General features: G+C 41.5%; 1 protein-coding gene across 1 annotated transcript; it reads left to right on the top strand.

Annotated features, from left to right (window-relative positions):
• Positions 1–280: 280 nt before the first annotated feature.
• On the top strand, positions 281–12,296 carry LOC132096953 (C-type mannose receptor 2-like; the record flags this gene model as incomplete). Its single annotated transcript, XM_059502636.1, has 5 exons — positions 281–669; positions 6,278–6,292; positions 8,255–8,536; positions 8,832–9,000; positions 12,261–12,296. Coding segments are annotated over 5 exons (891 nt in total), but the record flags the coding sequence as incomplete, so codon positions are not given.
• Between the last annotated feature and the right edge of the window lie 25 nt (positions 12,297–12,321).

Genomic DNA, 12,321 nt, shown 5'->3' on the forward strand with positions numbered 1-12,321 from the left:
CATGGATGATGTGAACAGGCTGATAAATACAGTGGATGCTGGATACAATGGATCAGTGTGGATTGGACTGAAGAGTTGGACACAGACACGCTGGGTTTGGTCTGATGGAGAAAACAACACTTCTCAGTACTATAACTGGGATTCAAGACAGCCAGATGGAGAAGGAGATTGTACTGCTACTTATTCCGGGGCTTGGCATGATCTGCCATGTTACTTTAATCTATATTTTGTGTGCTATGGTAAATTTCTCATTATTAAAATGTATTATTGTGCAGTTTAATTGGAAAAGAAGTGCAAAGAAATTATACTATCTTTTCGTTTCTCAAAAGGAAATTCTGGATACATCTTAGTAAAAAGCCTAAAAACATGGAGAGATGCTCAGAGCTACTGCAGACAACATTATACAGACCTGCCCACCATCCGCAACATTTCAGAAAATAACCAGATAAATCAAATTCTTTTATCTGGATATTACATCTGGATCGGTCTGTTCTTTGACTCTTGGGAATGGTCTGATAAATGGAGTCGTGTCTTCAGACACTGGGCAGCAGATCAACCATTCCACGCTTCAGGATCCGGTGACTGTGTTGCGATGGCAAGAGCCAATTCTGGGAAATGGGCTCAATACAGCTGTGATCTAAAGCAGCCTTTTATCTGCTATAGGGGTGAGTTTCACCAACAGAATTAAATTATTAAGGTAAGATTAACTTATTGTCCAGAAGGAAATTTGTCTTGAACACTTACAAAATGATAGTTTAGTCTGAATAACTACATACATATAATACTGTACATAGAGCAACCCATCACTACCGTACCCAACAATATACAGTGAATACATAAACTACAGAAGAAAAATAAACAAAATTTCACACTCCCCCTAATGCAACAGTTACAAACAACAGAAGGGGGGAAAGAAAATGGTTTGTAGATCACTCTTTCAACAGATATCACAAACAACTGAAATAGGTTTCCTTCATTGTTGTATATTTTATGTTGATAACTTTAAGTATTTTCTCTAGATGACAAGAGAAAACAAATTGTGAGACTGAAAGTCACATGTAAGGGAAAATGTGCATTGAATGATCCTTCACTACAGACGGCCATTCTGAATGAGGTTTGTATCTGCCTTAAACTGTGTTTAGTGTCACATTCTGGTGCAACAACACACTTTGCCAAGAACAGTATATGCATTCAAAGAAACGACTGAAGAATAATGTATTAAATTACCTTAAATGCAAAAAGCACCACTGATAGCATCATAATCATCATTATTATTGCTGGGTTTGTTGTTATTTAGTGCTACATATTATATGAGGCATATATATGTGACATGAAATGACAGGTTTATTTGATTCTTTCTCACTGGTCTTCCAGATAAGTGAAAAACTGAAGAACATGATGTTGGAGAGTGACAGCAAAATAAGCTGGAGAAAGGGGGAAGATGGAGAGCTGTTTCATCTGGAGAAAAATCATACAGTTAATTTAGATAATAAATAGGCATCTGTAATGTACTTTTAAAAACGTAAACAGTTTAAAAAATTTTGAGTAATGTTATTGTTTTAAAGAACTGGAAAATAGAAGTACAGTAGTACACTAACAAAATTAATGAATCTAGCTTAACTTTAGCTAGAAATATTTGCATTCTTAAAAGATTAGATGCTACTTTTCTTTCAACAACCTTCACTTAATTTCCTTCAGTTCAAAATAATTATTATAATTTAATCTTTTTAAAATCTTTCAATACTGTATTTTAAATTCACTGTGATTTTTTTTATACTTCAATTCATGCATTTTGAGATTTAGAGATATAGCCTACTGTATGTATATGTGTGCCCTTATTTGATAAGTAAAATATGATATCATTAATAAAATAAACTAACAGGAGATCCAGCTGCAATAATACAGAGCATATTTTCCTATTTTAATATTTCTGTATGTCAGATTTTGAACTGTAAAAACACAGCACTCTTTTATGGTATGTGTTTAATTTAAAACAGTAACTTAAAGGGATTAAAGCCATTCTGTAGTTGATTTACTTGTTGGATTATGGAAAAATATTCAGGACCATTTGTAAAAGTAATTTCTTTTTTTTCAGTTGCGTTTTCCATATGTGGACGCATAAATTGTAACTTAATCCAAACGCAATTGCAATTCTTGCATTACGTTTGCGTTTTTTACTTTCGCGAACGCACAGTGACTGCCAAATTTCAAAGGTGTAAAGCAAAGTTCATTTGCAACTGTATTTCCCGTGTCTTACGAGTTATCAGCATGTCATATATAATAACAATATTAATTACCACGTCTGCTTTTTCAATCTCTCTGTGTTGACCATATAGCCTGCCAAAATTATAAAATACTAAATACTCTGCATATTGATGGCTGCTCCCTGATGCGCGAAAATTCCATGATACAATTCTTTGCATCTTTGAACTTTGATCAAACTGAGTTACAGACAATACACACAGTGTATGAACATACCGTGTATTAAGAAAACTCCTTTCTCACCTAACCTTTCATACACTTCCTTCCTCTCACCCATTTCCCTTTACTCAGCTCACCCAGAAAGGTCAATAGCATTACGGTCAATGCTTAATATCAGACATGGAGTTTTGTTGATCTCATAATTGACATTTATGTAATGTAACAATAGCAGTAGATCTTTTTTGGCAACAAAACTTCAAGTGACCAGCTACTGTGTAGTAATGCAGGGGCGCCCCCAAGGGGTGGCAGTGGCGTAGCCAGGGGAGGGGCCATGGGGGCACTGGCCCCTCCTGAAAACTGATTGGCCCCCCAGTGTGCCCCCACCCTTCTACTTGTCTGTCACTCACAAATTCAAATCATAATCTTTCAGTTTAGTAAATAACTCATGATTGCGTCGCAATGCTTCTCAACGAGGACCTAGACTAGCGAGCTGCTGTTTTCCAACGAAAAAAAGCACACGGTAAGTTGATCTATTTTATATAGCTTATGTTTTTCGATTAGCGAGTTGTTGCAGTGCAACAAGTGTTTGGTACTAACGTTAACGTCTTTCAGTGTTAGACAGACCAGGTTCGATGACGATGTTATCTCCTAGAGCAGACCAAGATGCTAATCATTATATTTACTATGCTCCTCTGATGCTGAATGTAAAAGGGGTTTACTGCGTTACGATTTACTTATTTTTCGGCCGAACGCGCCGATATAGGCAACAACGCAATTTAAAGCAATGGTTTAAAAAATTATAATTGCAATTCTAATAAAGTCATTATTGAATCATGCAGTCGATTAGCGACTTTTTTTGGGGCTGTTTGTCTTCAATAACATGTCTTCTTTCAGACTTGTTGTGAAAAAAAAGTACAAAATACACATATAGGTCTTTATTTTACTACACCTTTAGTCTATTTGCGTCTGTAGATTTCTCATAAATTCAGTTGGCGTTCTAAATCACCATGGTGCTCCGCGATTGCAGTCTGCACCCTGGAAAAAATCGAATTGTACTTTTTTTAAATGAACCAGATACATAAACCCATTATAAGCCACATTTTACATAGAAAATGAACTACATCCACTGTATTTAGTCTGCAGGACAGTGGTTTTGTTGTTGTTTATTTGTTTGGTCAGTATTAACAGTTGTTTGGCTAAAATAAATTGTATGTAATTTCTATAACTTGATGTTTACTTGCTATACAATATATTGTAGTTTTCTTGAATTTTGTGTCAATCAAAGTAAATAAAATGAGTCTCAAATTCGGCGTGTACTGTCTTTTCACAGAAGTTATTGACAAAAAATCATTTGATGACACCCAGAAACATTCTCAAATAAAAAAATCATACATAAATATTTAATGCATGATTAAATAGCAAAATCAATAACTAATACCAAAATAACACTGGACTAATTAAGCTATTCTAAACTGTTTCTATAGGATCCACATATTTTACATGTTAAACTAAAGCTACCTTTTTGAACAAGTAGCTATCTAACAAAGTATGGATATATGATATTTAGTGAAAAGTTAATACAAATTGTATTTGATTGTTTTGATTTAGAGCTGCTATTAAAATATAATAGGGTATCACTGTTTATTACTGATTTTATAGGTTACTGAACTCTTGAAATGATTTGGATATACAGTTCAAACAACACAAGATTGGCCCCTCTGTATTTATCGTGGCCCCTCTTGTGCCCCCCAGTTGAAAAAATCCTAGAATCGCCCCTTGCCAAACTCTGGCCACCCCTGCGGCCACCCCTAGGATTATTTACAGTGGGTCCTATTAATTTAAATGCAGAATGTAAATTCACAATAGTTTAAGAAGTGAAAAAAAAGTGCAGCACCTGCTGCAGCCACAGTTTTGCGTCTCTGAGCAACATTAAAGTGTTTCATTCCTGAATGAATCAACCGTTTAAATGATTCGGTTCAATCGCAATGACTCACTTATTAACAGTGACTCGCTGCCACCTATTGGCGGTTTTAATTTCACATTTAATGGAACCTTTTCATTTTTTAAATAATTTCAAACATCAGTTTTCAATGTTTTATCTTTAAAATATCAAAACATTATTTATTCATTTGTAACTGCAGGTTAAAGTATTCCATGTTCCACGGAGCTGCATTAAACAGTGTGTAAAAACATCTAAATGGCACTTCAGATGCAGCTTCTGTTTTATCTACATTGCAAAGATAAATTTTGTTGATACTGATTGCATTTGCTTGGTAACAGCCCAAATGCAAGTATTTGACCTAAAATATGGTGCACACTTTTAGAAACAATGGTGTAAAGGTAAAAAAAAGAAAAACATCAGCACAATTGTGTCAGCACAATTAAAAATAAGATATCAGCACAATAACACTCAGCAAAATAGTGTAATTATCGTTATCGATAAAATCCTAGAACTCACAGAGATATAACTTTTTGTCTATATTGCAAACCCTTAATTTTTTTTTTCTTTATTTTAATGTGCCACCCCCAAAATTTACTGTGGCCTCATTTGGCCACCCCTGTTAACATTTTCTGGGGGCGCCACTGTAGTAATGTGATACAATATGCAAATGGTAATGACAATATGCAGGTGGAAATGACCTATTTGAATATGAAAAGTATGCACTGCTTGGCATCATGTTAAAAATGTGATCTAATCCTTTGCTAGTGGTAATAGCAGAGTGGTCTTTATCAACAGTGCCTTAAGGCCTATGGATTGTAGCGGTTCAAAGGGGGCCCTCTTTAGGGCTCTCAGTACTGTGGGCAGGTCCCATGAAGGGACAGTGGGAGGGTGAGGCGGATTATGCCTTCTGGCACCTCTCATAAATCAGACAACGAAGTTGTTTCTGCCCACAGACTGGCCTGCTATAGGGACGTGTGACACAGCTATAGTCTCTACGTAGACCTTGTGCATGGAGGGGGACCGTCCCTTCTACAAGAGCTCTTGTAAAAATGACAATATCACTAATACATCACAGAAGGCCGAGTTTTCGCCATGGTCCAGGTACCATGTGGAGAATACCGACCACTTGGAGGCACAGAGTCGTCATGTAGACAGAGCTCTAGTCTCATTTTTTTTTTAACTGTCTGCGGGTGAAGCCTCCACTCTTCTGAGGGGACTCAGCTTCGCGACAGCATATTCGCGCCCTTGTTCAGTTTGCCCGATAGGTGCACTGCTCTCAGGGGCCCCAGGTTGCTCTGGGTCCATTCCAGCAGTCGCGACGTTAGCGTGAAGAGTCGCATTGATGACAGTCTGCCTTGGACTGGAGGAGGCACAAGCAGGCGTGAGCCGTGTACAATGATATAAAGTAAAGGGATAGTTCACTTTGAAATTTAATTTTGGTATGTTTTAGCTTACCTCAATGGCATCCAAGATGTATTTGTCTTTGTTTCCGCAGTAGTTTCAATTTTGATATTTTTAGGTCAAACTGTTCTTGTCTGTGACTCATATAATGGAGGTCAATGGTCACCACCTCAAAGAGTATGCACAGAGAAGTTCAAATTACACAATTCCCCATCATAAGTACACATTGATGGCCTAAGACATGAAACGAGCGGTTTGTGTGAGAAAACGAACAGTATTTATATAGTTTTTACCTCTTATACACAACCACGTCCAAGTGATCTGATGGCACGCGCGCTTCCTGGTGTGTGACGTGCGCTCACGTTCTGGCTTAGTCTGTGCAAGCGCCTGAAAGTACCGGAAGTGATCTCTCACGTGAGTATGTCATTTATTGTTTACACAGAGATTTCGGTATGTTACCTTTCACTGTGAAGATCTAAACATATTTAGACGTCCAGGAAGTTGCAATGGAAGACGATTTCAATATATCAACAGACAACGTAGAATTTTTTTCACAACCATATTTATTTTAACCAGAATACACAGATCAAGAACTCAGAGCGATGGAGGAAGCATGCGCTGCAGCAGCACGACTTCAAGCCTCAGAGAGACAGAAAGCGTTTCTCAATGTCAAGAAAGGATCCTCGGAAGCCAGAATTTCGAGGATGCTACGTCATTGACATCCGTCGAAGGACTGTTCCAATGTCGAGGATCCTCGGAATTTCAACCAAGGACTGAGTCCTTTGTTCATAAAATATCCCATATACAGGAAAGGATGCATATATGTAGCCTTCGCGCTCTTCGCCCTCTCAAATCACCCACAATCCTATGCGCGTAGCTTTGCTATCTTGTTAAAAAAAATTCAAGTGAATTCAATTCCGACCTGTCATTTATCAATTGTTAGCCAAAAAGCTGTTTACCGGGGTGAGAGACACCGCCGCGAACGGATATCGGTGAGAAGCAAATTATTTTAAAAAGCTGACCTTTTCACTGACGTGCACTTGCCATTTACGTGTTCTCCGAATGCTAAAGAGGAGCCTCGCCTAGCCTCTGAAGGAAGTGACTTGGGAGGACCAGTCCTGCCAAGGAAGTATCCTTGACATTGCTCTCTTCAAAATTGGTGTTCTTGTTAGCAAATGTTGTGAGATGCCAACAGAAGTGGAGATATGTTGTCACGAATGGAACATAGCAATGCCACAACTACAAGACGACGATGAGGACATTGACAGTATACCATCACACTCCTGCCTGACTGAAGATCCTGAGTTTTCTCTGCTGTTGAGCCACAGTGTTTTGCACATTGTGTTTAGTTTGCCACGTACAAACTGGAGGCGACGTCCAAGGCCAGAGGGACACAATGCCACTTCTGGTGCCTTCCAGCAATTGCGCAGACTAAGCCAGAACGCGCGCACACGTCACACACTAGGAAGGGTGCAAGCCCTCAGATCACTTGGACGTAAAAATTATATAAAGACTGTTCGTTTTCTCAAATAAAAAGCTTGTTTTGCCATCAATGTGTTCTTACAATGGGGAATTGTTTAAATTTGACTTCTCTGTGCATGCTCTTTGAGGTGGTGACCATAGACCTGCATTATATGAGTGACAGACAAGAACGGTTTGACCTAAAAATATCAAAATTGAAAGTACTGTGGAAACAAAGACACCTACATCTTGGATGCCCTTGAGGTAAGCTAAAACATACCAAACTTTAATTTCAAAGTGAACTATCCCTTTAAGCCCAAACCTGTCGGGTCCCATTGGGTTCCGTAAGTTTCGGGCAAAGATCTTCAGCTCTAATTTACTAGAATGTTTTATAATTACACATTTTGGTATAAGAACAGTGTGGTAGCAGTAAAATTAAGTTGAGAATAAAAAGGTCAGATGGTGGAGTTCGGCATTAATCACGATACGTAAAGATTTCAGTTTCCAGGTAAGACACATACTGAAAAAAAAAAATAAATAAAGGTTTGACAAATGTGTCTGTCAGATGTGTAAAGGTAAATGAAAAGGGGAAATATTTATTCAGGGCAGATTCAGGAGAGACTGTATCTGTTTTTAACTCCGTTCACTTTACCACTAATGAAATCATTTAAAAGCATGAAATAAAGCTGCAATAAGTTAGTGTACTGTCTGAGAAAGTTTTGGCGGTGGCTCCTCATCACGTGTACAGTAGTGTTTTATGTGCATTCCCACCCCATATAAGACATTAGATCTGTAGGTTTCAGTTTGACTAATTTTCCTACTACTTAGAATACAGCAGCAGAAAGAGGTGATAAACAGCAGTGAGGATCTGTGTGAGCAGTCATGGATGGGAGCCTGTTTGTGCTGCTTCTGCTGTCAGGTTGGTGTGCTCAATTGTAATCTGTATTTATGACAATGTGTTCAAATATAAATGTTTAACATAATGATTTAAACAGGGCTCTTCTGGAGCAATTCTGGTCTTTTTCGTCCATACCACTATATAAATGTGAGAATGTCATGGCCAGAGGCTCAGAGTTACTGCAGATCAAAGTACACTGATCTGGCTACTGTAGACAGCATGGATGATGTGAACAGGCTGGTAAATATAGTGGATGCTGGATACAGTGGATCAGTGTGGATTGGACTGAAGAGGGGGACACAGACACGCTGGGTTTGGTCTAATGGAGATGGTACAGTCACACAGTACAGTCCCTGGAGTGCTGGACATCCGATCAGTCAAAACGAATGTGGCTATTTTAACTTTGGAGTTTGGTATAGTTGTCCATGCACATCAAAGTTATTCTCTGTGTGCTACAATGGTAGGTTGAGTTGTTATCTTTGTAAAAGTTCATTAAGTTTAGTTCAGAGTTGTGGACTGATTCTTATTTTATATTTCTCAATAGAAGGTGGGGACATCTGGGTAAAAGGTTGGAAGAACTGGACTGAAGCTCAAGACTACTGCAGACAGAATTACATAGATCTGCCCAGCATCCACAACTCTGAAGAACAATACCAGCTCAATAGTACTGTTCCATCAGTATCATGGGTATGGATTGGTCTTTTCCAGGACTCTTGGAAATGGTCTGATAAATGGAGTCGCTCCTTCAGACACTGGGCAGCAGATCAACCATCCCAGCGTTCAGGATCTGGTGACTGTGTTGGCATGTCAAGAGCCAATTCTGGGAAATGGGCTCAATACAGCTGTGATCTCAAGCAGCCTTTTATCTGCTATGGTGGTGAGTTTTTTTAACAACTGATGATAAAATTGATTGCAAAAAAATTCCATGCCCTGTTTAGGTTTTGTTGTATAGTACATACAACAAGTATGACAAGTAATCAGAGTGACTTGCAGCTTCCTCTACTGGTGAAAATAGTCACAACACTATACTATTTCATAATCAGCAGGATACGCTGGTCAAGCTTTTTTGCAGTGTTTTTCAGGAAAAATCAATCAGCATTGTTTAACAATAATATTATGTGCAATAAAACACATTCAAATTATAATTAATAAATTAATATGACAGCGTGTAGAAAACATGAACTAATTGATTTGTATAAACGCTCTGTTTATTTACATACCTATCAGTCTGAGATGCCATTGCCTTCATGCATTGCTGTTTGTTGTAAATGTACTGACTAAATGAAAAGAAACAGGAGGACCCTAAGAAATGAATCTCACGTTAGCCAGTTTACAGACACCATTGCTTAGTTGGAATAATTTATTTCCATGTCTGTACACTATTCAATGCTGAAAAAACCAATGGTTTTAAGAAACATAAAATGATGGTTATTTTGTGGTACAATGATGGAGAAATGAAATCCATATTTCCCTATCTGTCGGTCACTACGAGTTATGTCGAACGACATATGGGGTCTCACTTGGGAGGCCAATCATCTCTTAGTTTAAGAGAAAACGCCAATGAAAATTGGCTAGTGGATTTAACATACCTGAGCCACTCCCCGTGCCAACGGGTATAAATAGGGCGACAGGTGCATCCACTCATTAGATTTTTGGTCAGCGAGGACGAGGAACAGGTCCTGTTGGTTGCGGCTTACTGGCCCACCCGGACCTGGTTTTCGGAACTCATGCTCCTCGTGACAGCCCCTCCCTGGCGCATCCCCCTGAGGAGGGACCTCCTCTCTCAGGGGCTGGGCACCGTTTGGCACCCGCGTCCGGATCTTTGGAATCTCCACGTGTGGCTTCTGGACGGGATGCGGTAGACCTAAGTGATCTGCCACCGGCGGTGGTGGACACTATCACTCAGGCTAGAGCCCCCTCTACGAGGCAGGCCTATGCTCTGAAGTGGAGTCTGTTCACGAATTGGTGTTCTTCTCACCGAGAAGACCCCCGGAGATGCTCGGTCAGAGTCGTGCTTTCTTCCTGCAAGAAAGGTTGGAGCGTAGGCTGTCACCCTCCACCTTGAAAGTGTATGTGGCTGCCATTGCAGCCCATCACGATGCAGTGGACGGCCGGTCCCTGGGGAGGCATGACCTGATCGTTAGGTTCCTAGGACACCCCTGATTGCCTCCTGGGACCTCTCTATTGTCCTGGCGGGACTTCGGAGGGGTCCCTTTGAGCTGCTGGATTCAGTCGAGCTTAAGTTCCTGTCTCTCAAGACAGCGCTCCTGATCGCGCTCACTTCCATCAAGAGGGTCGGGGACCTCCAAGCATTTTCGGTAAGTGAAGAGTGCCTTGTGTTCGGGCCGGCCTACTCTCCTGTTGTCCTGAGACCCCGGCCTGGATACGTGCCCAAGGTTCCCATCACTCCCTTCCGAGACCAGGTGGTGAACCTGCAAGCGCTGCCCCTGGAAGAGGCAGATCCAGCCTTGGCATCGCTGTGTCCCGTAAGAGCGCTTCGCATATACGTGGACCGCACCCAAAGCTTTAGAAGCTCTGAGCAGCTCCTGGTCTGCTTTGGAGGTCAGCGGAAGGGGAAGGCTGTCTCTAAGCAGAGGTTGGCCCACTGGATAGTGGATGCCATCGCCTTGGCTTACCATTCCCAAGGCGAGCCGTGCCCCCTAGGGGTGAGGGCCCACTCCACACGGAGTGTGGCCTCCTCCTATGCGCTGGCGCACGGCGCCTCTCTGGCAGACATCTGTCGAGCTGCGGGCTGTGCGACACCTAACACTTTTGCGAGGTTTTACAGCCTCCGTGTAGAGCCAGTTTCTTCCCGTGTGTTGGGTAACAGGTAATTGGCGGGAAGGGCTGGCTCGGTGTCAAGCTTGCTGCGCCATTCCCCCTAACACGGGGATGTGAGCGCCTTTCTTCTCCCAGTAGAGTTCCCCGGTTGGCATACCCTGGTCGAGCATCATCCAGCACCCTCGGCAGTCAGACTTGGCGGAGCAGTCTGTCGCCAGGCCCAGTACTGGCGTTAGCATGCCCGGAGTTCCGGTCACCCCCTGTACTGGGCTAGGTGTTCATATGGCTTGGTTCCCTACGGGTAATCCCATATGTGTTTTCTTCCACGGTAAGGTTTCCCTCTTGGCAAACCCGTGTCTTCCCTTGACAGACACATTCTGTCAGTCTCTTCTGGCAACTGTTCCATCCCTACTCCAAGGTAGGACCTGCCTCAGAGACCCCTTCCAAATGTAGTACTGCCCCCTGGGTCAGTCCATATCGGTATATCCACATGTCACCTCCCTACGGGTAGAATGTGGTCTCCGTAGCGACCTTTTCCTAAGGCTCGCTTCCCCATTGTCTTGCCAGCTGAAAGAACAAATAGGGAAGATTTGAAGCAATCTGTCTCTGAAGGTTGAAATCCCTTCCATTAACTTTATGTGGGCGGAACAGCAGCGTGGCCTTCTCCAGCAGCGATGTACTCACCCTTTGGCCCCTTTGGTACCAAGGTCAGTGAATTTGCGCTGGGGCTTTGGTAAGGTTACGACCTTAAGCGTAGCTTTTGTGACACGCCAGGGCTTGTCGACAATTGCAGCGCCACAGGGTTGTGACGATGTTCAGGTTGTGGCGTTTTCCATAGGACCCCATATGTCGTTCGACATAACTCGTGGTGACCGACAGATAGGGAACGTCTCGGTTACGTTCGTAACCCTCGTTCCCTGATGGAGGGAACGGAGACGTTATCTCCCCATGCCACAACCTTGAACCAGTCGCTGTTGCCGGGACACGTTCTTGATGCACGAGTGGATGCACCTGTCGCCCTATTTAAACGCGTTGGCACGGGGAGTGGCTCAGGTATGTTAAATCCACTAGCCAATTTTCATTGGCGTTTTCTCTTAAACTAAGAGATGATTGGCCTCCCAAGTGAGACCCCATATGTTGTTCAACATAACGTCTCCGTTCCCTCCATCAGGGAACGAGGGTTACGTACGTAACCAAGACGATCTTCTTACATATTAATCTGACATTATAGAAAATGCATAAAAATGCTTTGAAATGTTTGAAATTTTAAATGACAAAATATAATCGTGAATGCGCGTGTGTGTAAAGTGCATTACATCTTTGATTTTTCTAATAATCTTTGTCCTTCTGTCAAAGTGGCCAAGTTTCAATCTCAACAGTATCACTACATGAATGAAAGCATGACCTGGCAAGAAGC

The sequence above is a fragment of the Carassius carassius genome, chromosome 20 (genome assembly GCF_963082965.1).
Source record: "Carassius carassius chromosome 20, fCarCar2.1, whole genome shotgun sequence".
NCBI classification, from domain to species: Eukaryota; Metazoa; Chordata; class Actinopteri; order Cypriniformes; family Cyprinidae; genus Carassius; species Carassius carassius.